The sequence below is a fragment of the Meles meles genome, chromosome 8 (genome assembly GCF_922984935.1).
Source record: "Meles meles chromosome 8, mMelMel3.1 paternal haplotype, whole genome shotgun sequence".
Classification (NCBI taxonomy): Eukaryota; Metazoa; Chordata; class Mammalia; order Carnivora; family Mustelidae; genus Meles; species Meles meles.
This window is the reverse complement of record NC_060073.1, coordinates 60,321,953-60,348,356: the sequence shown is the minus strand read 5'-3', so window position 1 is coordinate 60,348,356 and position 26,404 is coordinate 60,321,953. Positions and strand designations below refer to the sequence as shown.

The following is a 26,404-nucleotide window of genomic DNA, read 5'->3' as shown; positions in this document are numbered from 1 at the left end:
CAGGCTATGGGAAGCAGGGGTGACCAAGTTCTAGAACTCCTCTCCAGGATCCTCTCCAAGGTCCTTGTCCCAACCCGCCTGGGCTCACTCTTCTGTCCTTGAGCAGACAGCGTCCTTCTCTCTTGCTCAGGGGTGTTTGGCGGTCATGTTTCAGAGGCTGTGATAAACCCCTAAGCCAGAGATACCTAAATTTGGGGGAACATGGGGGGCTTGCAAGGACAAATGAATGATGAGTAGAATGGGGAGTGATTCTGCCCATCCACTGGCTAGCTAGCCTGGCCTGAACCCGGGACCCAGGGTTGAGCCCAAGGCATGGCCATCGAAGCAGGGGTACCAGGCCACTTACTTCTTCTGACCCAAGACCAGGAAGATTCATTCTTGGTTAATTGATGGTTTCTGCCATCTCTACCTCAAGTTTATGTCTCTCTCAGACTGGCAGCTCTCTGTTAGTTTGCCCCTTACTGCTGTCACCCCACCTTACCTCTTTTACCCCAGACTGGGTAATGGGCGCGAAAGGTTTACTGCTCTGGTACTTGCTGTCTGCTGAGATATTGCTGGGGCCCTAAGAATGCAGGACCCACCAGGCCACTGTTCCCATCTCTTTTTCTTAGATCCCAGAGGTGACAGCTCACAAAGTAGGCCCTCTGGATTCCTTTTTTGAGTCTCCCAGCCGCTTGACTGTGAGGCTGTCAGATAAAAACACTGAGGCCAGGGGAGGGACAGTGACCTGTTGGGGTAGATAGAGAGGAGGTACATAGTAGAGAACCATAGGCTTGGTTTCCTGAGCCTCGAGCCAGCCCTCTGCTGCCCACTCCCACATATTTAAAGAATTTGGGTTAGAAAGGGTGGGGTGATTAACTATGCCCCCCACATACTGGAGATTGACGGTGATCACACCTCACGGGGACCTGCAACTCCTTTTACAGGATTTACTTTGCAGAATACCCCTTGAGGTCACCTGCCATCACAGCTCCCTGCTCACCCTCCTGCGCTTGTAAAATCAGGCCTGATTTACAAAGGGCTTGAAGCCCTAAGCTCTGTAGGAAGAAACACCTCTATCTGTGAATGCACTGTGACAACTCATCTTTCTCTAGCACCTTTAGGAAAAGCTATTCCACACCAGCACTCTAGGATGGTGAGGATAAGAGGTTATACTTTCTGATTCCTTCATTCTACAGATGGGAACCTAAGGCCCAGAGAGGATGGAGGCGCCAGAGCAGGGAAAGGAGCCCTGGGGTGGGAGGAGGCTGAGACGTGGGTGCTGTGTAGGATGACTATGTATTTGCTCTGGGACCCTGGGCAAGTAGCTGCCCATCCAGGTGAACTCCCATGGGCCCTCCCTGCCCATTGGTGGTCAAGGGCCAGTCACTGGTGTGAGTGAATGCTCAGCCTTGGGCCATCTGCCATGCTCATTCTGGCCTGGCCTGGGAGGAGTTGAACTATTGGCCTCAGTTCACAGAGTGGTTGTAGGCAGGGCTGGCACTAGGACCCAGGTGGCAGATGGCAGCCTCCCAGGCTGGAAGGGATGGCTGGAGTGCTGGTGGAGGTAACACCCCTCGGCCTTGGCTTTGGAGCTCTGGCCAGCTCTGCCTGGGGAAGGACAGGGGATGCTCTTGAAAGCCTAGTCTAGTCCATGGGAGGTGTGCGGGCAGGTGCTTGGGTGCTCAGGACGGGTGGTGGTGGGCCAGAGTCCTGGACTGGAGGGGGCCCTGATTAAAGCTCTCACTTTGGAGTAAGACTCAGAGATGTTACTCAAGTCTGGTCAGTCTGGGAACCTTGAGGCTAGTGGGTTCTATCAACTTCCGCCTGGGTTTGCGAACCTCACTGGGAACTGGGTTAGAAGTGTGTAGGCTTGGTGTGCCTCGTCGTTGGTGGGGGATGTAAGCTTCAGCATCTCGAGTTGCTTTCGACTATGGCGGGGGTGTGTGCCCATGTTTGGGTCTCTGGAGTGTCGTGTGGGGGTGTCTCTGGGATCTCTGGGGACAGCGTGCCTGTGTGTAAGTAGGTTGTTGCAGAGGTGTATAACTGTGCGTATGGGAGGGGGATGGAGAACGGGCTCCCAATTAACTTCCAGAATCGTTTCAAGCACCTCAGGACCCCTCCTCCCAGAGTCCATTCTGACTTGGCCCCTTCCTGCCCCGTGCCCAAACCAGGGTTGAGGACTAGTTCCCTCCAGGTCAAGTCCCTTCCCGGGGCAGGCGGGGGCGGGCGCTAGGACCCTGCGGGGCGGGGCGGGGCGGGGCTCCGAGCTCCGGCAGCTGTACCTCCGCAGCCTGGAAAATACCAAGCCCCGGGGAGCTGAGCCCGGGAGCCCCCAAGCGGAGCCAGAGGGAGGAAGGGAGGGGGCGCGCGGGGCGGGGGGGGGCACGGGGCGGGGCCGGGCGGCGGGACCCATTGCTCCTCCCCCGGAGCCCCCGCGCGGCCCCTGTCGCCCGGGCAGCGGCGGCGGCGGCGGCGGCGGCGCTCGCACCCCCGGCCCCGGCGGGCCCCGGCGGGCCCCGGCGGAGCAGCGGGCACAGGTGAGCGTCCGGCTGGGCGGGCGCCCTACCCTGCCCCCACCACCCGCCCCGCGCGCAGCCAGCGCCGGCGTCGCTGCCGAGTTAGTTGAGCGGGTCCGGCCGGCGCTGCGCGGAGCCCCTGCCGGACCGTCCGTCACCTCGGGCCCTGGCCTCCCTTGGGTCCCCGAAGAGGTATCGCGGGACCCCCAGCACCCGATACGCAGTCCCCACTCCGACCCCAGGGAGGTCTGGGGTCGGTTCTGGGGGTGGCCCCGTGACTGCCCGGTGCTGGTGAGCGCTCACTAGGGGGCCAGTCCCTGCCAGTCTGGAACTCTCCATCCGCCCAGGACCCCGGACAGCCCCACCCGCGCCCCCAGCGCACTGACTCCCGACCTCAAACCGGTCCTGCAGGTCCCAGGAAGGTGGCGTCAGCATCTGCAGCCGCGTCGACGTTGTCGGAGCCTCCGCGGAGGACCCAGGAGAGCTGGACTAGGACCAGGGCCCTGGGCCTCCCCATGGAGAAGTCCGCTGCCTCAACAGAGCCCGAAGGGCCTCGGCCAGTCCTGGGCCGCGATAGCGTCCAGGTGCCCGACGACCAGGACTTCCGCAGCTTCCGGTCGGAGTGTGAGGCCGAGGAGGGCTGGAATATGACCTACAGCAAGGCCGGCGTGTCTGTGTGGGTGCAGGCTGTGGAGATGGATCGGACCCTGCACAAGATCAAGGTAGGCTTGGCCTGCCCCACGTGCAGCCTCCAGGGCGCCCTGCCACCTGGGACAGGGAGTCTTTTACTCCCCCGCAGGGCCACAGACACCTGGTTGTGCACCTGGCCTCAGAAGGATTCTCCCGCCAGGAGGAGGCACAGTTTGCTGGGCAAGGGCTCATCACGCAGAGGCCAACTGAGGCCGGGAGAGGGGGTGTGTCTCACTCTGGCTTCACTCAGCCAGAGCCCAGTCTTCTTCATGCACGTGCCTGCTCCTGGGGAGGTGGGCTGCTGCCAGGCCTGTCTGGGGGAGTGGTCTCCCTCTGGGACCACTCTGCCCTGGTAAGACTTCACGGGGTCCCCAACTTGAGTTATCCCACGTGGGGAGACTGAGCCCTTCTCTCCCTAAGTCCTGGTTCTGTCTCCACTCTCTGCAGCTCTGGGCGCCAGGGACCTGATTTCCTTCCTGCCTAATGCCCTGCTCTTCCCTCTTCTTTTCCCCGCTGCACCCAGACTCTTCTGCAGGGACTCCGGATCCTAGTTGTCAAATCCTGAGGTCAGGGCTCGGATGTCCGTGCTTTACACAGGGCCAGGCTCTCAGAGGAGGGGTCAAAGGGAGGCCAGCACGTGCAAGGCAGATGCTGGTACATCGCCTCCCTCAGAGCCTGCAACCCCACTCCACACAGCCCTGTGACTTTCCTCCATGCAGGACAGACTTGAGGTTTGGGACCCCATGAGCCCACCTCCCCTGCAGGACGAGACGGGGCAAAGGCTGGTGAAGACTGTGGTCTAGAGGCCTCAGCGCCTGCCCCCAACCTATCAGGCATTACTGTTATGCCACATTTCGAGGGGGGGCAGGTCTCCCTTCGATGGGCTCTTGGCAATAGGTTATGCCCTTCGTCTCCCTTGCCTTTCCCTTGCTCTCTGCTTTCTGCTTCCCTCCTCCTCAGTGCGGAGGAGTGCATTCCTCTTGGGGTGGAGGGGAAGGGCAGGGGACTCAGAGGGCACTTCTGCCCAGGACCTACTCTCAGACTTAGCTGCAGCATCTTGACTTCATTCCAGGGTTGGAGATATCTGACCTTCCCTCTCTGACCCCATGCCTTTCTACCTCACTGTATCTTCGTCATTTACAGCTCTGTCCATCTGTCCCATGTGGCCTTCTAGTAGCTCATCCTTTCTGCCTCCCCGCCACCATGACTCTCCATTTGGATCCCAGCTATCTGACTATCTCTTTCTCTCTGGGTGTCTGTGTGTGTGTGTCTCTCCATCTGGGACTCTGCCCAGGTCTGAGGGCCCTTGGGCTAGGGGGTTCCTGGGGACCTGATCTCTGTCTGATGCTGAGGAGCAGGGAAGCAGAGGGCAGTTGATGTGTCCCAGCTTGTTGCTCTCTGAGGACAGGGACAGATCCTATCTCTCTTTGTGTCCCTAGATAGAGCAGGGATGTTGGTTGAAAGAAGGATGGAAAGAAGGAAGGAACAAACTGAATGACAGGTGAGCAAGGTTGTTGTGAGAACAAGGTTCTTTTCCAGACTGTGACCTGGGAAAGGCTTAAGGTTCCCAGAAGCAGAAGGTCTGAACTAAGTCCAGTATACTCCCACCCTCTGTGTCAATAGGGCCGAGTTGCCTCCTCCATCTGGTTTGGTTAATGAATAAACCCAGCCCAGTACAGGACTGGAGCTGGTGGGTCTTGGGGCCAGACTCCCACAAGAGACCCCTTGTGGTCAGATCCGACTTGTCAGATGGCATTCTTTGGGAGAGGAGGGGACTTGGAAAAACTGGGTGTTGTGGTACCCAGGCAGGACATGGATCCTCCTTCCCTCTCAGACTGAGCAGAGTTTGGAGGGGGCCAGAAGGCCCTTTGCCATCCCTGTTTCATACTCCCTCCTCACTGGGGCGCAATTGAGAACACTGAGGCCTGTGAAGAGGACAGGGGCCAGCCCAGGGTCACACAGCCAAGTCTTAGAAGAGCCAGGCTTGGAACCCAGATTTCCATCCTCCTGGCCTAGCTCTCTCTGTTCTGTTCCCCACAATGGAGGCTGGGTCCTTGGCTATGGGTATCCCAAGGGCCCAGCCCCCACTCCTGATCCCCTCAGCATAGCCCAGTGGAGCTCTGGTAGATGGGCAGAGGTCTCTGAGCTCCCCCTCCTCAGGATTTCAGGAGTCCCAGTTTCCACGCAGTGAATCCCATTTCTGACAGGAGCCCCTGCCCTGAGCCAAGCAGGGACTGTCTCTCTCCACCTTTGACTTTACCCTCTGGCCAGTCCTGGGCAGGCTTATCTCTAACCTACAAAGAAACTGAGGCCAAGAGTCACTTGCTTTCGGTCCCAGAGCAGCTGAGGTGGAAGTAGGACCCAGGCCAGCCTGGCTCCAGAGCACCTGGCGCTGTCCACTTGGCTCACTCTGTTAGTCAACATTACAGCATTTGACCCCATCAATAACTCTTTGAAGTACTGCGGTGTTTTCATAATCCCATTCCTGTTTGATAAATGAGAAAGCTGGAGGCCCGGAAAGGGGAGGTGGCCTGCCAAGGTCACACAGCAGGTCTGAAGCCAGAGTCCCAGGGCTGATGGGGTCACTCCAGGGGGCTGGGACTCACCCACAGCTGTTTGTTGAGCTTTGGCCCCTTCTGCCATCCTGCCCCAGCCCGTCGGGAGCCTTCCCCCTGAGCTGGGAAAGCCAGTCTGCACCCTGGACATGCCTTGTTCTCGTGATCCCAGGGTGGGGGGCGGGGGTCCTGCCTATCTGTCTACCTGATTGATCTCCTCTTGTGTCTCTTCCTCTAGACTTATCTTCTCCCTGTTTCTGTATCCAGAGGTCCCTAAGAGCCACTGTGGCTCTGGGACCAGCATTCAGAGCCAAGACAAAGGGAAGGGGCTGTTGGAGGCCACCTCCACCTTTGCCCTCCCTCCTGGCCTCCAGCCTGGCCTGGCCTCGGCGCTGCACTGTGCCTTGGGCCCTGGCGAGGAGGTAGACACCACCTCCCGAGAGGGTAGGCCTTGTCCCACAGGCAGATGTTGAACACGGATCCTGGGTCTAAGGCAGAAGGCAGACTGGAACCCATACCTAGGTCTCTTGATGCCCAGGCCGATGTCTGAGTGTATGAGGAATGCAAAACTCTGGGGTCTGCCGGTCATTTAAGCAGGGCCAGCTCGGGTCCAGTCCTGGTGGTGGTGTCCTCAGTATATGACCATAGGTGGGTCCCTGACCTTCTCTGAGCTGTTTCTCCTTCTGTGCCGGCTCTAAGAACACCTGTGCTGGGGCCAGAGGGGGAGAAAGGAGGAGTGAGGGGACAGAGAGCAGGTGGTGATGTGGCCTGCCAAGCTGTGCCCTTGCTGCTCCTGTGCTCAGGCTCTCTGCTGCTGCAGCCGGCCTAGCCTTGTGCTTGGCCAGCCATGTGAGAGGTGGAGGAGACCTGGCCCTGTCCTCAGAAGTTTCCAGAACCCAGTAAAGAGAGGAATGACAATGGCAGGTGACCCCTGCCTACAGCATGGGGCAGATGTCCACAGGCAGACCACAGAGGCAGGAGTGGGCCCAGTGAGCAGGGGGCCTTGAGGGGCTTGCTGGCTGCAGCAGGGGTGGGAACGTCTCCTGGGAGAGTGTGCCTGAGAACCTGAGGTTCCTCTTGCTACAGGAAGCTGGGCAGTGGGAACCTGTCTTCTCTGACTTCCTTTCCTATGGCTCCTCCCCTTCTGCTCTGGAGAGAGCTCCACAGCCCTTCCCTTCTTGATCTCTCTGTCCCCCGGCTCCCATATCACAAGGTACCCCCACTCCCACCCCAGGTTTTAAGCTTTCAAGTCTGTTCCCTCTTAAGTGCCTCAATAACTCCCCTGTGAAATGTGGGGTTATTTGACAGATCCCCAAGGGCTCTTCTTACTCTTTTAATTTTAATTTTAATTTTATTTATTTATTTTTGGCCCTTCTCACTCATAACAGTTTTACCACTCTTAACAGACTCCCCAGGGTCATGGGGAAGGTGGGGGCAGGGACAGATGTTTTCCTTATGGCTTCCCACTGAGTCTTCACAGCTGTCTTGTGGTGTGGGTCTTATTAACACCATTGAACGGATGTGGAAACTGAGGCTCAGAGCAGGAATTCACTTGTGCAAGGCCAAACAGCTAGAGTTGACTGAGGCAGGATCAGAATGCAGGCCCTTGGGTCTCCGAAGCTGAGATCTCTCTGTTCCTTTGGGCTTGCTTATAAACACCATTGGGCCCTTTTGTGTTTAGAACGCCATGGGTCCAAACATACCCTTCTCTCCTGCCTGGGTCTCCCTGTGCAGTGTTGTTTTGGGAGGACATCCTGGAGGGGACCCAGGTGACCAAGAGCCCAGTCCTTGGAGGGACCTTGGAGGTCACTTCACTTTTCCAAGTCAGTTCTCTGTGGAGGCAAGAGTGCGAGTTAATCTGGTTTTAGGGCCTTGGACTCAGTGAGTTTAGATTTAGGCTGGAACTCTGCGCATCTGGGGCTCAGTTTCCCCATCTCTACAGGAAGCTGCTGGGCAGGTGGTTTGTAGAGGTTGTTTGGGCCTGAGACCATGCTAGAGGGGTCTGTACCACTGGGCACAGAATAAGGAAGGTGAGCTAAGGCCTTGCCACTCTGTGCCATCAGAGAGCTCTCTAGATGGGGTGCCTGGATCCAGGGTTTGGTCCTGAAGACTGTCCCGGCTGGCTCTAGCTCTGACTTGGCGTGGGGGCAACTGGGGGCAGTGGCTCAGAGCTGAGGCCCATTTACTTCACCAAACAGGCTCCCAGAGAGCATGCCTCCAGACAGTCAGGGTCAGGACCTTCCTGTGAGGGAGCTCAGGAAAGGGAAAGGTCAGAGGGGGCTGGAAACTTGAGGGAGGTCTTTCTGGAGGAGGTCCCTGGGCAAGGCTGAGGCTGTAGGGGAGAGAGCACATGGTCTGGAGGCCCAGCCACGTGGCCTTGAGCATGCTGCTGCCGCTGCCTCAGCTTTAACTTCCTCATTCCACAGACGTGGATAGTGGGGCCTCTCTGAGGGCATCTCATCCATTCACTCCTTCAGCGAACACTCACTGATAGCCTCTCTGCCTGGCCCTGTGTGGGAGGTAAGGGACAAAGAGGGGACTCCAGCCCATGCCTGGTTCTCAAGGAACTCCCTTGTGCATGGATGGACACTCGTCACAGGAACTGTGGAGATCCGGAGGGAGGCCCTGAACCAGCCTTGGGGCCTGGGGAAGGCTTTCTGGAATGCTCAGGTGATACGTCTGGAATTGGGTGGAGAATGAGATGTACATGTTTGATAGCCCTGGGAGCATTCCAGACAGGGGAGCAGCTGCGAGAGGCGGGGAGGTGGGACCTAGAGCGGCACATCAGGAGACAGGCAGGGGACTTAGGATAGAGCTGGGGACGCAGAGGGTTAGAGGTGAATAGAGAGCTAGACCAAGGGCCTACGATGTGGGTCCTGCAGGTCCGGGTGCCAGGATGCCAGGGGACGGTTTTCAAGAAGGCAGGTAGGAGGAGGAGGAGGAATCTGTATTTGCCTGGACAGAGGTGCCATGACCCATGCTAAAGCAGGGGCTGTGGGGAATGCCTCCAGGACCGGCGACTGCATCTAGTGAGACGGAGGAGCTAGGATGGATGGAAGCTGGCGGTTTTAGCATGACCCTTTGCAGTGTGCAGGCTGGGCTGTGCAGGCTGGGCTGTGCAGGCTGGGCTGTGAGAGGGTGTGGTTGGACAGCCCCCTGATTGCCTGCCTTGGGGACGAGAACCTTGTGAGTGTAAGTGGGGTGAAGGTGGGTGCCTCTAGTCAGTGTCCCCTTGGGGCCAGAAGAGCCCTTAGCCCACAGGCTGGCTCTGCACATCCACGCCCAGCTCCCCAGGCTCTGGCTTTTAAACTTTAACGAGCCCCAGCTCAGTTTCCAGCCGAGAGTCTTTAAAGTTTCAGGAGATGAGAGAAAGGAGGGAGTCCTGGAGACAGATGGGTTTTCTTTCTTCTCCTGCGTCTCCACGCCTGGTGGGGCCACCTGGAGCCAGGGCCATGGGCGCCATGACTCCAGAAGCCTGGCAGTCTTCCGTGAGCTGGGACCTTTGGTTGGGCCACTCCAGCCTGTTCCTGAGGGACCAGAGGCCACAGGCTGGGCAACCAGGTTGCCGCCATGATAGACAGGCTAGAAATCTCATTCCAGCCCCAACCCTTTACCTTTGCCCCTGACTGGGTGGAAGAGCCTGCTCCATCAACAGGCAGAAGGACAGCTGGTTAGACCAGGTGTCAGGCTATTTCTCTTGGTGCCTCACTTTATCCCCTCTGGTATGCTGGGGCTGGCCTTAGTGCTCTGGGGCCCCTGGACCTTCAGAAACACAGACAGTGAAGGAAAGTGGCAGGCCTAGGACTTAGTGGTGGGTCCCATGCCAAATCCAAGCTCCTCTCATCTGTCATGAGAGAGCCTGGGGCAGGTGACACAGAGCACCTGGAGCTCCTTTCTGGGGCTTTAGCCTACCACTTGCTCGTCTGCCTCTCAGCCTGGGCTCCTGGAAGACTTGCTACCTCTGTTGTCTCTAGAGTCATGTCCTGGGGCAGGTGAGCAATGCCTGCACAGGTTCACTGCCCCTCCCCACCCCGCAGCAAATGTGCACACATCTACATGTACACATGTACACACACACACACACACGGGAAGTGGGAGGAGTACTGTGGTCCTGGGCCATTGAAATCATGCCCTTTGGGTTTCATGCCACAACTTGCATCTGTCCCTGGCTTCCTAAGATTCCCTCTACCATCTCCTGGACACCCCGTCTATATCTTTGGTTCCCCAGACTGCTTGTGACCTGATTCTGGACCAAAGAAGTGATAAGTCTTTTTTGTTGTTGTTGTTGTTTTTGTTTTAAGATTTTATCTACTTGACAGAGAGAGTGTGAGAGAGCCCAAGCAGGGTGAGCAGCAGTGGGGAGGGAGAAACAGACTCCCTGCTGAGCAGGGAGTCCAACATTGGGCTCTATCCCAGGACCCTGAGATCATGACCTGAGCTGAAGGCAGATCCTTAACTGACTGAGCCACCCAGGTACCCCAGAAGTGATGTCTTAAGTCAGAGGCCTGACAACCAGAGTGGATGGAGTTCCCAGGTGTGTCTCCAACATTCATTCATTCAACACATTTTTATTGAGCATATACTGTATGCCAAGTATTGTGTTATATCTAGGAATTTAGTGGCAAATCAGACAGCTCAGACCCTGCTGTTATGGGCTTACATTCTGAGGCGGAGACCAGAGAAAACAGAAGCAAACCGATAATTAAATAAGATACCAGATGGTGGTTGTGTGTCATGAGGACAGGGTGATGTGATAGGGCTTGTCTGGCCTTCTCCGTGTGCATCTTCTGTGTGGGGAGCTGGATTGCGGGCGACTGTGTGTGTGATATGAGCCTCCTCCCAGGTGCCCCCGTGCCAACTCTGACGAGGGTCAGTAAATTGTATTGGATGTGTGTGTGTGTGTGTGTGTGTGTGTGCCTCTGAATGTGGGACTGTGTGTTTCTGTGTCTGGCGTTACTGTGTGTGTGTGAGTCACGCCCCCTAACTGCAGCAGAGTTGTCTCTGATCCAATTATGTCTCCTCAGCTGTCTCCTGGCGGCTCCGGCCTGGGGCTCAGGGTTGGCTCTACCACAGCTCTGCCCTCCCTGCCTCCATCCAGCCTCCTGGCCTGGCCCCTGGGCCTACCTCTGGCTCTCAGAGTCTCCTCTTGGGGTGTGTTTTGTCCCCTTGTCCGAGGGTTACCACCTCTTCCTTTATGTCTCTACTTGTCCCTTTCTGTCCATGTTTTTTTCTGTCCCTGTTATTTATTCAGTCAACAAACCTCTTCTCATGCCTCCCACCCACTCTGCCCCACCTCAGCCAGTGTGAAGGTGCTGGAGACCTGAAGATGGGTCAGACCCAGGCCCTACCCCTACGGCCTAGCTGGGAGTCCGATGGTGATGGGGACAGCCCTCCAAGAGAACTCTGGTGGGGACCCCAAGGTAGACAGCATGGTGGTGGTGGGGGCTGTCTGGGCAGGGCCTTGGGAGCCTGGCAGGAGCCAGGCTGCAAGCTGAGCAATTCTCCACAAATCCCTCAGTGCCAAGGGCTCCCAGAGGCAGGAGTACAGACAGAGTGAAAAGGAGCGGAGGCGGAGCCAGAGAGAGGAGGACATTTTGGAGTTGGGATCCGGGCCCGAAGGCAGAGAAAGAGACAGCAGGGACTTTCAAGCCTATACCACCCTCAGTTCTGGCTTTTAGGAAGTTCCCTTGGGCAGGGGAAGCACTGGCCTGGGAGCCAGGAAACCAGAGACAAGGATGCGGCTGCAGTGGTTCAAGGGAGGATGGGGATGCCTGCCTCGGATTGGTGAGCAGGAGGTGTTGGAAGGTGGTGGCTGAGCGGAACTCTGATTGGAGTGAGGGACGAGTCCAAAACCGTGCCCAGGTGCCAGGTGCTGGAGGAGAGGGGAGGGCAGTGGGCATTGGGGTAGATAATATGGCAGCACTGGACGGGGTGAGTGTGTGCTTGGGTGTGATGCCCAGGAGGCCACTGAAGATGAAGTCTGGAGCTTACTGGAGAGAGTGCTTTGGGGCATCAGGCCTCTGGCAGTCCCTGAAGCCCTAGAAGGTGCTTCTCCAATATATCTTTGTCTTTGTGTCTGTGTGTTAGCCCTGGCCCTTGTCTTGTCTCTCGAGTTACCCCTCTCCTCCAGGCCCACCCACTGTCCACCTCTCCCAGCTCTCCTGCCCTCAACTCCACCTCTGTCCGCCTCTCCGACCTCCCCCAGGGCTGTAGCACAGTGGCAGGAGTTCCAGGCCAGGAGGTCAACTTGTGTGATGTTTGCGCCCGATGCTGCTCGCTGCTGCAGAGCTGGGGCCTGCTGGTCTGGAGCCTGAGGGGTGTGCTGGGGTCCATGGAGGCTGCTGGAGACTGGGACAGGGTGGGGGTGCTGGGGGAAGGAGGCAGAGCCGGTGTGAGCCTCTCAGCCCTGGATGGAGAGCAGCACAGGGCCCAGCGTGGTTGGCCGGAGCAGACTCAGGAGGCAACTGGGGCTCATACTGGGGTTTGGGTGGGTTCCTTCACTTCACTGTTTTGAGCCACCATTTACAAATGGGCATAATCTCCCTCCTCCCAGGTAATTGAGAGGATGGAATTAAGTTAATTTGTAAAGCTCTTAGCACAGAGCCTGGCACGTTGTTAACATTTGCTGAACGGATGAATGAATGAACAGTCTGAGGTTCTCAAGGGACAGCTCTGTTTTCTCCTGCCTCCTTCCTTGTTCACTCAGGTTACCTGATGGAACTCTTGAGCCCTCCCCTCCTCCCCTTCCTCCAGCCAGTCCAGGTCGTTGCCAGGCCCAGACTCACACTGGCACCTCTGCCCGGAGCTCTTCCCCCTCCTTTTCATCTGAGCGCCTTCTGCTCTTCCCTTTATCCTGTAGGACTCCACTGAGTGCTCAGCCTTGTAGCTGCGGACTGGCTTCCTTCTTGGCCTGCCCCGCAGCCCGTGGCCCTCATTGCCTGTGCAGCCCGAGGACACAGCACCCCCCCCCCCACCCCCCGCCCACCTTCCACTCCCAGCATGAGCAGGTGATAGGGAGCGTTTCCAGGCTGACTCGGCTTCAGCCTGGGCAGCCTCAGGCCCCTGCTCAGCTCCACCCAGACTTCCAGGTCCAGGGAATGAGGACCTCTGGATTCTGGACAACACTCTCAACGCAGGGGGAAAAAGTATAGTTTCCATGCCTTGTATAAACTGTGTTGTACCAAGAATCCAAAAATGAAAAATCACCCAAAGCCTCAATTCCTATGCAAAACATTTCTTTGTTTTCTCCCAACTCTCATTCCATGGTGTAGACAATTTATACATGGTTTAGCCCTTGGCACACGTACAGATTTGTATCTTCTTTCTTTCATTTAACATTACGTCAGTAAAAGTTTCTAATATTGCTACAGAATTATTAATTCCCAAACCTTTCCCTCAGCTGCTCCCTGCCTGTCCTAGTCTAGGTTCCAAGGGTTCAGAACCAACCTCGCCCTGGGGAGCCCCCAGTTCTCAGTTCTCAGTTCTTAACCCAACCCGGCCCAGCTGTGGGTGGTGTTCCAGGTTGCTCTCCATATATTTTGCTAATTATAAATGCAATAATATAGGCATGAATATTGTAACAGCTTTTTGGTATGTTTTTTCCTGAATATAAATTTCTGATCCTGGGATTCCAGGAACTGAGTTGAAAGACATTTTTCTTTTTTTTCCTTTTCTTTTCTTAAAGACTTCATTTATTTATTTGACAGTGAGATTGAGAGGGAGAGAGCACAAGCAGGGGGCACAGCAGGCAGAGGGAGAGGGAGAAACAAGCTCCCCGGGATCACGACCTGAGCCAAAAGCAAGACACTTAACTGGCTGAGCCACCCAGGTGCCCCTGAAAGACATTTTTATGATTTTAAAAATATTTGCCAAATTGGTTTTCGGAATAGTGGAGTCAATTTTTTGCTGTCACTAACTATATAACAGTTTTACCATATCCTCACAAGCCATGGGTATTTTCTTTATTTTTGTTATTTTCCTAAATATAAATTGGGACCTCGGTATAATTTAAATTTATTTTATTGGAACTGTGAAAGATCTTTCAGCAAGTCCCAGACTCTTCCCTGAAGCCTGTCTCTGACCCCCTACCCCCACCCGACATTTCATGCAAGGGTAATGGCAGAAGGAGACATCAGCCACAAGTGCCATAGAGAATTCTACCAGAGTCTGGAGGTTTTCACGACGACTCTTCCTTCTGATTCCACAGAAGCACTAAGGACCACCGGCCATGGCTCAGAACTGCACTCTGAAAGCCAGAGGAAGCCTACACAGGCACAACCTCTTCGTTGTCTCATCTGTCCATCCCTTCCATTCAGAAACAGTTCTTGACTAAACTGTGCCAGACACAGGGGAGGCCAAGATGAACAAGGGGCCATAGCGCCAGGGCAAGTCAGTGCATTGCAGTGTGTGTTGATGGAGGGAGGCCTGGAGAGTGGAGGAGACAGGAAGGAGGCCCCCAGGCTAACCTGAAGGATTTAAGGACTGGGCTGGCTGCAGCCAGGCTGAAGTTCAGAAACAAAATAGAGAAGGAGCCAGGGAAGGAAAGCCCTGGGAAAGTAGGACTGATCAGACCTCTCTCTTCCCACACCCCACTGCCCACTTTCTCTGACCCCCTCTGTCAGTGTCCTTGAGCTCTTCTTGAGATTTGGTGGGGGGCCTTGGAGGAAGGGCTTAGAAGTCTCCATTCTGGGAGCCCCAGAAACCTAGAGGCAAGGGCGGGTTCTCCATCAGCTCAGCTCGATGTTGGCCTCTTGGGGCCTTTGGGACAGACAGTGGGGGTCCTGGGAGGGGGACCCAGAGGAGAGAGGGTCGAGGGGCTGCTGAAGGGGAGCCTCTCATAGGCCTTGTGCCCCAGGCCAGTCTGCATCTCTCAGCACCCGGGCTGACATGGAGTCTGTGCTGCCTGGCCGTGGGGGGCAGCTGGTGCATTTGTGTAGGGCCCTTCCCTGGCGGAAGAGGCCCATCCACCCCACTCTCTGTCCGTTCACCCTGTGGAGGGATCTAGGGCATTTTTGTGTTTTTCAACTTTGTTCCCTGGCCCCGTATGTCCTGCCGTTTGGGGATTAACGAGAAGGTACTCCTGTCGGCAGGGCCTGAGAAGTCGGGGAAGCTGCCAGAGCTTGGGGCTGGAGGAAGGGCACCTACTGCCCAGGCTTTATGTACAAGACTAATTTAATCCTCGCAGCTCCTCTCTGAGGGGAGGATTATCTCTGTTTGACAGATGAAGATAACGGGGACTCAGAGCTGAAGTCTTTTGCCCAAGCCAAGGCCAGAAAGGATCTGCTGAGTCAGCTCTGAGCCGTGGGGCCTGGCTGGGTCTGGCTGGGCAGTGCGATGGCTGGAACCTCCTCAGGGGTCTTCCAGGTGCAGAGCTCCAGGGCTAAGTTTTGGAAAGGCTTTGTGTTTGAGCCCAGTGAGGTCCAAGGATGCAGTGAAGAACTTTGTCCCAAGGAAGAATATATGGGCCTTGCCTCCTGAATCCTGTGAGTTCTGCATAATAACCATCAGTTAGCTAAGTCTCCAGCTCCTGCGTGGTGTTTAAGCTGGGCTGGTCCTACCCCCTGAGGAAGGTAGCAGAAAGTCTTGACACTTTGGGGTCAGGCACAAGCAGCTGCTGGTTCCCTGCTTCACCACTGTTAGCCTTGAGGTCAATCCTTATAACTCTCTGGGCCTCAGTTTTTGCATCTGTAAGATGGGGATGATGATACCCACTGTGGGGCTGGGAGGCTCAGAGACAGTGTTAGTGTAGAGGTTGCAGCTTGGTGACCTTCACAACTGGCAGAGGCACTTTGACCTAAATGTCGGTTCCTGTGGGGTCCATGGGCCAGGAGCTGTCGTCTCCTTTGTGATGATGAATTATGTAGTGATTTTGAGCCCTTAATACATGGTAATGGTTATTGAGGTTGTGGCTTTGGTTCAGGGCTATGAGTGATTTGATACTGAGTGACCCACCCGCAGGCAGGAACACTTCCCTTTGATTTGAATATGGTTCTGTTGGGAACAGATGATTTGCATAACAGTTATTCCTCTTACAACACTGTCTACTAAAATGCAGTGTGGTGAGCAGTCAACACAGCCTGTGGGATGGTAAGAGCCCACACGGATCCCTTACCTTCTCTGGGCCGCACGTTCCCCAGTGGTCACTGAAGAGTGGTGGAGAAGAGCTTATCCCCTGGGTCCCTAGCTAGGACTTTGGGATAATCTGTGTGCCCACATATCCCATAGGCAAGGATACCGGAGACCTGCTGTGTGAGGTCTGAGGATAAGGGTCAAACTTGGTCCACCTTCCCGTCAGTTTGCATGTTACGGCCCTGACCTTTGGCCCTCAAGGCCCTATGGCAGCCCCATGGAGGTGACCTGACTTCTTTTCCCCTGTCTGGGGTCAGCTATCTCCCTGGGTCTTGGGAGAAACTTCAGCCCCTCTCCCTACCACTTCCCTCCCTCCCATGGAGATTCTACTTTAGGAAGCTGAGCCCTGGGAAGGTCTCCAGAGAAGCACAGGGCAAGGGGTAGGAGACAGGGAGGGGCAGAATGAGGTACAGCTTGGTGCCCAGCAGTCCTTCTGCTGTAACGGCCTCTCCCCCCTAGAGGCATTTCCACTCCTTTCCCTTTTAGCTTCATTGCCCTCTACTCCCACAGTCACTGTGTTCCTCTCCCCGGACCCCAGCTCATCCTCTAATGGGATTTTGTGTCCTTGTCCCTTGTGCCGCCCGCTTGTTGGGGCTCCTGGTTCACTCCGGAGGCCCTACTGCCCAGTTGCAGGCCTGGCACACAGCGGACTCCAGAGAATGGTGAATGGATGAATGGACAGACAGGCAGGGCCAGGGAGAGGCAAGAGGAGCACGCAGGCCACAAAATACGAGGCAGCACGTGCCAATGGGACCTGGTCCTGGTCTGCGGAAGGGTGAGCAGCTGCTCACGGAAGCCTGCTAAAGCCAGAGCAGCCGCTGTGTTTGTGTATTTACCGTGTACCAGGCATATCACCACATTATCTCATTTAATTTGATCCCAACAGCCCCATGAGATAGGTATTATTATTACCCTCATTTTTCATGTGAAGAAACTAAGACTTGGAAGTTTGTGCCCAGAGGAGGAACTGGAATTGGAAGATGGGAGTGCCAGACTCAAAACCTGCTGGACTCTTCCCTGAGGACCTTCCTCACTTGGCCAGTCCCTGCTGACCGTGGCTCTATGGGTGTGGTGGTCCCCGGGTTCTGAGCATTCTGTTTGCTGCCTCCTGGGGCTAGCGAGAAGGGAAGGGGAGACACCGTCTATAGTTTCCTGGCGTCACCTGCTCCCTCTGGGCCTCAGTTTTTTCAGCTGCAAGTCAGTTTCCCTGCTGCACCCAAGCTCGGAGGGTTCTGCAGCTAGTGGCACCCTCACTGAGTAGCCAGAGCGGCCTCCCTTCGGTTCTGGTCCGGTTTGCTGGGGGAGCTCCCAGAGGGCCAGCCCAAGTGACTGACTTGCCCAGGGTCCAATGGCTGCAGATCCCGGTTACAGGCCTGCCTCCCAGGTGCTCTCCAGTGACTAATCCCTACCCGCACCATCCCTCCTGAAGCCTCTTAGAATTACAGCTCGCACATGTAGTGGCTGCCACTGCGGGCAGGAGCAATGCTGGGTGTAATTTACACCTCTTGGCACAGCTGCACTGCCTCTAGGAGGCTGTAGAAAGAGCACGGCCAGGAGCCAGGCAGGGTGAGAACACCCATGGTCACTCTCCACTCCATTCTCTGGACCAGCCAGACAGCCTGCCTGCTTCTTTGCCTGCAGTGCCCTCGCTCCCGCCAGGCTTCCTGCCCTGCCAGCAGGGCCCTGCTGCTGGCCTGCCCAGGAGCCTGCCACCAGCCTGGGAAACCTTTGAGGTTTCCCTGTTTATGTATGTATGTATGTATTTTAAGTAGGCTCTGTGCCCATCATGGAAGCCAATGAGAGGCTTGAACTTATAACCCTGAAATCAAGATCTGAGCTGAAATCAAGATTCGGGCACTTAACTGACTGAGCCACTGAGGCATCCCTCCCTTTTTATTTATTTGTTTGTTTATCCCTCCCTCTTTATTTAAAAGATGAAATGCAGAGTTTATACTTACCTGCAGGGTCTGCCTCAGGGCTGTGCACACCTGGACTATCGGACTACCGGACTACCGCTTGCTGTCTCAGGAAAACACAGGAGCCCCAGGTCCTAGGGAAAATGGGCAGCGTCTGGACAGTGTGGGTCCCCTCTCAGTGTGTACCCAGGCCCTGGGGACGCTGAGCCTGGCCAGGGGCAGGAGGCAGTCTTAGGTAGGGTTCTAAGCTAAGAGCAGAATCCTGTTGTCATGGCCCCTCTACACACACTCAGGGCCCAGAGAACACCTCTGAGGACCTGCAGAGCCAAGTCAGCTTTGCAAGCTGGCTTTGGTTAGACAAGTCCTATTTTCCCAGAGGCCGCCCTCGAGTGCTCCTTGAGAGCTGGGAGGACAGGAAGAGCAGGTTCTGGATCCCTGCTCGACTGCCTTTCCTGCCCTGTGATTCTGGTTGCTGCGGCTCCTGGGTGTCGGGCTCCTACCTGGCAGTGTGGGAGTGATGCCTGCTCATAATTTGGGGGTAAAGCGTGCATGTGCATTGACAGGCCACTGCAGCATCCAGACCTCCACAGGACTACTGGGTAGAGGTCATCCCACAGCTATCACCGCTGGTCTGACCTCTGCCATCTTCTCCACCACCTTTCTCTCCGTCCCAGCCCTTCCCTCGCTTTGTTCCCTCACTGCCCGCACAGCATTCACTCCTGTGTCCATCAGTCAGTCCATCTGCTGTCTCCTTCAGTCTGGTAGAGTTCCCCAGGCCTTCTTTGCCTGTCCAGACCCTGACACTCAGCAGGGGGGACTTTTGTAAAAGTCCTTTATTTGGGGTTTGTCTGATTTTCCCAATGATTCGATTGTGTTTATGCATCTTTGGCAGAAACGTCATGTAAGTGTTGCCTGTATTCTCTTCATCATGTCCTGTCAGGCGACAGCCAGTGCCAATTTGTCTCCTTACTAATAAGTTCGCTGGGATCACTTGGTTTAGGAGGTGTCTTCCCTGCTTCTCTACAGTGAAGTTACTCATTTTTCCCTTTGTAATTTATAAGTATTTGATGGGAAGTTACTTTGAAACGATGTAAATACCCTATTCCTCATCAGACATTAATTTTATTTATTCATATCTATATTTCCTTTGGTTTCCTATTTTGTTCTGTGGAATACAATCTGTTGTCACTATTTTAATACATGGGTTGTCCCAGCTTTAGTCTGTGGTAGGTGGCCAACTGTCCTAGTTTGTCTGGGACTGAGGGGTTTCCCAGGATGTGGGATTTTCATTGCTAAAACTGGCAAAGCCTTGGGCAAACCCTGACAAGTCGCTCACTGAACCAGTGGGAGCCCTTCATGATGTGTCTGCAGGGCAAGGTCCCTATCGCTCTGTGAGTGTGTCCTTACTTGCTGACCCAGCCCCAGAATCACACATTTCTCTGGACCTGGAACAAGGACCTACACACCTACACAAGGCTACAACACCCCAGAGGGACTGGAGCAGACAGAACGTGGCTTGCCTACACACCTCACTCTCGTTTGCCTCTGTACCTGTTCCCTGGCTTCTCTCTCTTCCAGGGCCCTCGGCAGACACCTGCCTTCCAGACAGCTTCTCTGTGCAGCCCGATGCCTCCCTTCACCTTGCAGAGCTGACCTCCTCCTTTGTGCCCTCATCGGGTGGTTTGGACTACTTCTCCATTGTCAAGTTAGTCTCCTCCCTCAACTGAAAGCCTCTGGAGCACAGGCCTGAGTCAACTCTGATTCTTCTGTGCTCTGCACAGGACTGGAATTGGGGCCTGTTAGTTAACTGATTGGATCTGGAGTCATACCCTTTCATCCCGAAGAAGAGCAGAGAGGGAGGGTGACTTGTTCAGGGTCACACAGTAAATCTTTGCAGGCTGGAGCCTGTCTTTGAGCTTTCTTTTTTTTGTTTGTTTTTCTTCCTTCCTTCCCTCCTCCCACCCTCCCACCCTCCGTCCCTCCCTCCCTTCCTTTTGTGTTTTAGACCTTTCTTTGAGAGTCAGCAGTTAGTCCTCATCAACATGAACTGTCCGTAGACTTTTGAAAGGCACCTGGGTAACCAGCCTATGAAGCTTGTTTGACGAAATTTTACCCTTGTTATGTTTTCCGGACAATTGCACACGAGTACAGTAGGGAACATTCCTTATTCCCTTGGCCCAGACAGCTGTGTTGAGCCTGGTGCACATCTGGAGTCCCCATCTTCATGGCAAATTTCCAGATCTCTCTGTGTGCCTGAGGGCCACGCCTCTTGCAACCCACTCCACAGATGCATTCGTGAATGTCAGTGGCGTATTCTCTGGTCACTGCATCGTTCGTGGCAGAATGGCCCTTCCTCTTCTCACCACACTTCTTTGCAGGAGCCATTCTGCCAGACCCAGGTTGGAAAGGGAACTTCGAGGGTTGTCCTAATTCTAAAATGGGGCTAATACCTCAGAGCCTTTCTGTGAGAACAAAATGTGGTAATGTGTGTAAAGCACTTAGGATAGTGCCTGGAGGGGAAAAAGGAAGACTCTCTCCTCTGCTGGAGGAAGAAGGGGGTGGAGAGGAGAAGCAGGGGTCTGGGGGAAGGGTAGTACCTGGCATCTGGTTAGTGCACCCCTCTCAGTACCTCTGGGCGACCTTTCTACTTAAATTTTGTCATTATTGTAGGAGCAGTACTATACATTTTAGAAAACAAGAAATACAGCAAAAAGAAAACCATCATATTCTCATCATCTCAAGATTGCTGCTGTTAACACTTTAGTGATTATTCTTCCCGAGGGTTTTCTGTGCATAGATTTCCTCCACAGTGAGCTTATACTGCGCATTCCATTTTGGAACCTGCTTTTCCTCAGGCAGCATTCTACCACTTTGTTTCAGTAAATTTTCAGTGCACCTAATACTCAGAAGATATCCACATTTCTCCAGTCATCTCAAATATAGCCCTTAGAGCTGTTTGGTCCAGGTCAGCATGCAATCCAGGACCACACCTTCTATCTGGTTCTTGGGTCCTGTCAGTCTAGCCCAGACCCTTCATTATGACGTTGACCTGTAGAAGCAACTGGATCAGTGGCCTTGGAGAGTGCCTCACCATCTGCCTTCAGTTGTATTGTGAAATTTAGCTGGTTCTCTATCCTCCGTATTTTCTGTAAAGTGAAGTATATCCCAGGCTTGATGAGTTCACTGATGCCTAGAATACCTGGTAGGTGGTGATGTGCCCTTCCTGTGGCCTTTCCTCACCATTAGTGTGCCAAGGCCTAACACAAGGTTAGAGGAAAGGCAGTATGACTCGCCCTCATATGGTTACATAGATCCCCTTTTTTAGTAACATGTGCGGCTCCCTTGGCACCATCTGAATGCCCAGTTCTGGGAGAACTTTTTAAACTATACAAGAAAACTCGTCCAGTTGCTAAGGGGAACTTGATTCTGGGGTTTGGAGCTTTGAGGTGAAAAAAAATCACAGAACAAAGACATGAGCTAAGTTTCATCTTGCTGAGTGCAAACTTAACATAGTTCTGTTTTTACAGATGTATGATCTGGGTTAAATCCCGGCTCTGCTGCTTACCAGCTGGGCGACCTCAGGAAAGTTACTAAACCTCTCTCAGCCTCAAGTTCCTCCTTGGATTTCTTGTCTGACAGAGTTGTTTTGAGGGTTAAATAAAAAAAAGTATCCTTGGTTCTTTTCTCCCCTAGATGGAAAGCTCTTTGAGAGCAAGGCTAAAAACTGTAAGAAATCCAAAGATGTTGGGGGTACCTGGGTAGCTCAGTAAGTTAAGCATCTGATTCTTGGTTTTGGCTTAGGTTGGGATCTCAGGGTCCTGGGATTGCGCTGCATCCCATGTCTGGCTCCGTGCTCCATGCAAAGTCTGCTTGTCCCTCTCCCTCCCCCTCTTCTCCTCCCCGGCACCCCACACTCACTCTCTCTCCCTCAAATAAATAAATACAATCTTAAAAAAAAAAATCCATGGGGTGCCTGGTGGCTCAGTCTTTAAGCGTTTGCCTTCGGCTCTGGTCATGATCCCAGGGTCCTAGGATCGAGTCCCGCATCGGGCTCTCTGCTCAGCAGGGAGTCTGCTTCTTCCTCTCTCTCTGTCTGCCACTCTGCCTACTTGTGTTCTCCCTATCAAAGAAATAAATCTTTTTTAAAAATCCAGAGATGTTTGTTGGATTTAAAAAAAAAAAAAAGCATACAAATGATATGGTAGTGAGTCTCACGGATGAAAAAAACCATCCATTTAGGCATTTGTTTATTTATGCTTTCAATTCATTTAACATGTACCTATTCCACGTTCTGCACTGAGTCAGCTGTGAGCCTCAGCCATGATATTCAGGAGTCTGGGACTGCACCGAGAGAGAGATTTAGTGTCTGGGAGTCCAGAAGTTCTGGCCTGGTCATTCAAGAAGTCTTCCTGGAGAAGGAGACTGGGATGGAAGGGGAGGTTTGCTAGGGGCTGTCTGTCTCCTGGCACAGGCGGCTGCTGGGAGGGCTGGACAGGGCTCACAGCAAGAGGTCAGCCCGTGCTGGCCTCAGAGCTGCTGTTCTTCTCTGTCCGTCTTCTCCTCTTCTTGCCTGTCCCCACTTGGGTCTCCTGGCCGGGGCGTGGAAACTTGTGTGGCCCTGACACCCCCTGTGTGTGTCCACAGTGCCGGATGGAATGCCGAGACGTGCCAGCCGAGACGCTCTATGACGTGCTCCACGACATTGAGTATCGAAAGAAGTGGGACAGCAACGTCATTGAGACCTTCGACATCGCCCGCCTGACAGTCAATGCTGACGTGGGCTATTACTCTTGTGAGCAGCCACAAGCACCATCCCAGCTCTCCGCCCCCACCCGGGCCTCTAGCCCAGCCTCTTTCTCCCTCCTGCCCACCCTGCGCTCACTCCTGCGGCCAGGCGGCTCCGACACCCAAGTGCTGAAGATGGAGGGTCGCCCTCCCTGGCGTACATGAGCACACACACATATTCATGGATACACATTCCACACATGTGTACACAGTCACGTTGCAGCCCACGTATGCAGGCCTCGTGCCGTATGCTCCCAGTCATACATCGTCAGACACACACACTCACGGTAACGTCGTTCTCCCATATACTCACGATCACACAAACAGCCAGGTCAGCAAGGGAAGGGCCACGGGAGGCAGTGAGGTGGTCCCTGAGACCAGAGGGGAGAGGAGAGGGTTCTGTCCTTTCTCTCTCCTAGCCTTAGCTCTGGGACTGTGGTCTGGCAGGGGTTGGGGTACCCATTCGGATCAGGGAGAACTGGCAGTTGATGAGACATCTCTGTGCCTGCCTCAGCTGTGCCCTCCCTTGCAGGTAGACAGGCCGGTGGCCTGGCTGAACTGTCCCTTGCACTCCACAGGGAGGTGTCCAAAGCCCCTGAAGAACCGTGATGTCATCACCCTCCGCTCCTGGCTCCCCATGGGTACTGACTACATCATTATGAACTACTCAGTCAAACACCCTGTGAGTCTACCTGCCTTCCCTGCTGGGGGCGCAGGGGAAGGGGCCGGGTATGGCCAGGCCAGCAGGCCGGCCCAGGAAGAGGCCGCCAACCCTCAGTTTCCTTCCTACATAGTGAGAATATTGGCTCTGGTCTCCCTGCTCAGCTCTCAAATCGTTGAGAAGAGGGTGATGTAGACCATCCCTGTGGGCAAGTGAGATGGGCTGGCTGGGAAAGGGGTGCAAGGGGTGAGAGGCAGGGCTCTCTGACCCTCTCTGAGGCTGGGCCACCTTGCTCTGGCCTGGGCAAAGAGGAATGTGTGTGCTTGCCCACCTATGTGCTCATGACCCCTGACTGCAGACTGGGGGCATTCCTGGGAAGAGCGGGGGGAGCTTAAGAGAGGCAGAGGTGACCTAGTCTGAGTCCTCCCTTTCTCCTGCATCAGGCCTGGCTTGGAGTGTATGCCAGGAGTTTCGAACTAGCTACCTCTATGTGTGCGTGTTTGTGTGTGTGTGTGTGTACTCACAAAGACACTTCTTTTGCCCCAACCCTGAGTCTCACCTCCCTTTGCCTTCCATCCCCAGAAATACCCGCCTCGGAAAGACTTGGTCCGAGCTGTGTCCATCCAGACGGGCTACCTCATCCAGAGCACGGGGCCCAAGAGCTGCGTCATCACCTACCTGGCCCAGGTGGACCCCAAAGGTGAGGGCTTGGCCCCAGGAGCCCATCAGGGGATCCTTTCCTATACCACAGGGGATGTGACCTGATCTTCTAGGGATCAAAAAGGGCCTCTGTCTGGAGCTATTTTATATTTGGGGGCCTCTCCATCCAGAATATCATTGGAACCAAGGTGCAAGACTTGATAATGGTTTGAAAAACAAAGGCCAAGGTGGTAGGTGCTGCTCCACGATGAGGCCTGGAGCTCTTTTCCTGGACCCCCGCGCCCTGGCTCTGACGTGTTTCCCGCTCACTAGTTGCTCTCACCCTGTCTGTCTTGCTGGCTCCTACCCTTGCCCATCCCAGCAGCCCGAGTTTTCCATGTCTCAATACTCTTTCCCTCAGGAGGGCTCAGCTGTTCCCCAGGCTCTGCGGCCAGCTGACATGCGTTTCTGCTAGTATCCAGATCCCTGCAGCCATTGGCTTCCTGGATTCATCCCTCCAGATGTCTTCCAGGACTTGAGAGTCACTGTATCCCATGCTGAACTCTCTCTCCTTCTAGGTTATGCCTTCTCCTAAGCCACAACCCCCAGTCACCCATGCCAAGAATCTGGGGGTTGACAGGAGTGCCCTCTGCTTGGCTCCCAAATCTGGCCACCCATTCTTATTGATTCTACCTCCTAAATAGCTCCTGAATCTGTCCTTTCTCTCCGTACTCGGCCACCTTGTCTGTCCTTAGAGCTACTAAAGAATTTCTCCAAAACACATATTTCTACATGACTCTCTTCTGATTAGAATTCTTCTCTGGCTTTCCGTTGCCCTCAGAGGCTTTCACAGTCCCTCCTCATACCTTACATGGTCCCACCTCCCTGTGTAGGCAGCGGTTTCCCTCAGCCTCGCACCTCTCCTCCCTCCCTCATGCCGTAGGGCTGCTTCAGATGTCACCTCCTTTGTCTCTGATACCCAGCTCACCACTGGCTCCCTGCTTGGTGGGCCCATTCCCCTCCAGCAGAGCCCTTGGCACACTGTTGGGCCCCAGACAGTGAGCTGTTCTTTGGGCCCCGGGGATTGGCCCAGAGTAGGCGTCACGGAGTGGATGTGGAGTGAGTGCGTGAACGGGTGACTGGGTAGAGGATGGGTAAGCCCTGAACATCTTTGCCTGGGTGTGCCCAAGCCCCACCGAGGGTCCAGTGAGCCAGGCCCAGGGCCCTCTTGCTCCTTACTGACTGTGATGGGTGTCAGGCAGAGTAGACACTTGGGAATGAGAAAGGGTAGACAACTGGGTTGTGGGTTCCAGGTCGGACCAAGGTGGGGTGCTCAGCCAAGGGGCCTGTGTAGCAGCTAGACTTCCTGGGGCAGGGGACCTGGAAGGACAGGTAGATGAGGGGCTGAGCCTCAAGGCCGTTCACAGGTTGGGTATCAGTGGAGGGGAGGTGGTGGGTGGGAGCTTGGTGGGTCATGATTTCAACCTACTTGTAGCCTGTGGTCACCTAGGACCTGGTGGTTTTCTTCCATGCAGTCCTCTGGGGCTCAGCAGAGGGATGGGAGGGGTGGATGGGGTGGGTTTGGGGGGACACAACAGAATGATCCTAGAGACCTTGGGCTGAGGTGGAAAGAGAAAGTGAGGATGATGCAGTCTCACAGGACTTGACTCACGGCCTCCCCCCAACTCTCAGGGAGAAGAGGGTACCCTCTGTGGAAGCCCCAGGCTGGAAGGAGTGGGATGGTATATACGTTTGGGGGTTGGGTCCCTTAGGCAGCTGCTTTCCTTCTCTCCTCATTACCCTTTCCTGCTCTCATAGGCTCCTTACCCAAGTGGGTAGTGAATAAATCTTCTCAGTTCCTGGCTCCCAAGGTGAGTGGCTTGGGACTTTGGGGTACCGAAGCTGGGGGAAAGGGTTCAAGGAGGGGTGGGTCAAGGATGGGGAGTGGGAGTCAGGGGGCGGAGTCAGGGCTGAGGGGCGGAGTCATGAAATGGGCCAGAGTCAGGATACCGGGAGCAGGGGACTGAGCCGCTGGAGGGCGCAGGCTGGGACTTGGCGAAGATGCAGTCCCGCTCCGCGTCCACCCCTGATTTGGCTGTGCGGCGGCCCCACAGGCCATGAAGAAGATGTACAAGGCATGCGTCAAGTACCCGGAGTGGAAGCAGAAGCATCAGCCGCACTTCAAGCCGTGGCTACACCCAGAGCAGAGCCCGTTGCCGAGCCTGGCGCTGTCGGAGCTCTCCGTGCAGCACGCGGACTCGTTGGAGAACATCGATGAGAGCGCTGTGACAGAGAGCCGGGAGGAGCGCTTGGGGGGCGCAGGCGGTGAGGGCAGCGATGACGACACCTCGCTTACCTGAGCGCGGCACCACCGCTGGGACCAAGACAAGATGGAGTGGGGCCGGGGTGGCGGATCCTCCCGCGCTTTCTCCCCTCCCCCACCCCCGCGCCTCTTAGGGACGCTGGGCTCCGGCCCAGGCTGGCGCTGTGGCCTGGCTGGACACAGCCCCAATAAACGATCTCACAGCCTCA

The 26,404-nt window shown here is 55.1% G+C and overlaps 1 protein-coding gene, 1 long non-coding RNA gene and 1 pseudogene across 2 annotated transcripts in view; 1 reads left to right on the top strand and 2 right to left on the bottom strand.

The window, feature by feature from the left end:
- The window catches only part of LOC123949112, an 11,146-nt gene extending 8,119 nt beyond the window's left edge, over window positions 1-3,027 (bottom strand). Inside the window, exon 1 of the long non-coding RNA XR_006820020.1 lies at window positions 2,892-3,027. This is a non-coding gene — a long non-coding RNA (uncharacterized LOC123949112). The remainder of the gene's footprint in view (window positions 1-2,891) is intronic.
- Window positions 3,007-26,404, top strand: STARD10 (StAR related lipid transfer domain containing 10). Its single transcript, XM_046016443.1, has 6 exons — window positions 3,007-3,220; window positions 22,432-22,579; window positions 23,151-23,254; window positions 23,816-23,933; window positions 25,691-25,743; window positions 25,987-26,404. The coding sequence occupies exons 1-6, from the start codon at window positions 3,014-3,016 to the stop codon at window positions 26,230-26,232; spliced, it is 876 nt and encodes a 291-aa protein (XP_045872399.1). The 5' UTR covers window positions 3,007-3,013; the 3' UTR covers window positions 26,233-26,404.
- On the bottom strand, window positions 19,367-21,605 carry LOC123949111 (annotated as a pseudogene).

Bases quoted from the DNA above. Each gene is read 5' to 3' on its own strand.
- STARD10 (XM_046016443.1), top strand. From the start codon at position 3,014: ATGGAGAAGTCCGCTGCCTCAACAGAGCCCGAAGGGCCTCGGCCAGTC. The intron at 22,580-23,150 runs GTGAGCAGCCAC...TGCACTCCACAG, and splicing joins TGACGTGGGCTATTACTCTT to GGAGGTGTCCAAAGCCCCTG. The intron at 23,255-23,815 runs GTGAGTCTACCT...TTCCATCCCCAG, and splicing joins ACTACTCAGTCAAACACCCT to AAATACCCGCCTCGGAAAGA.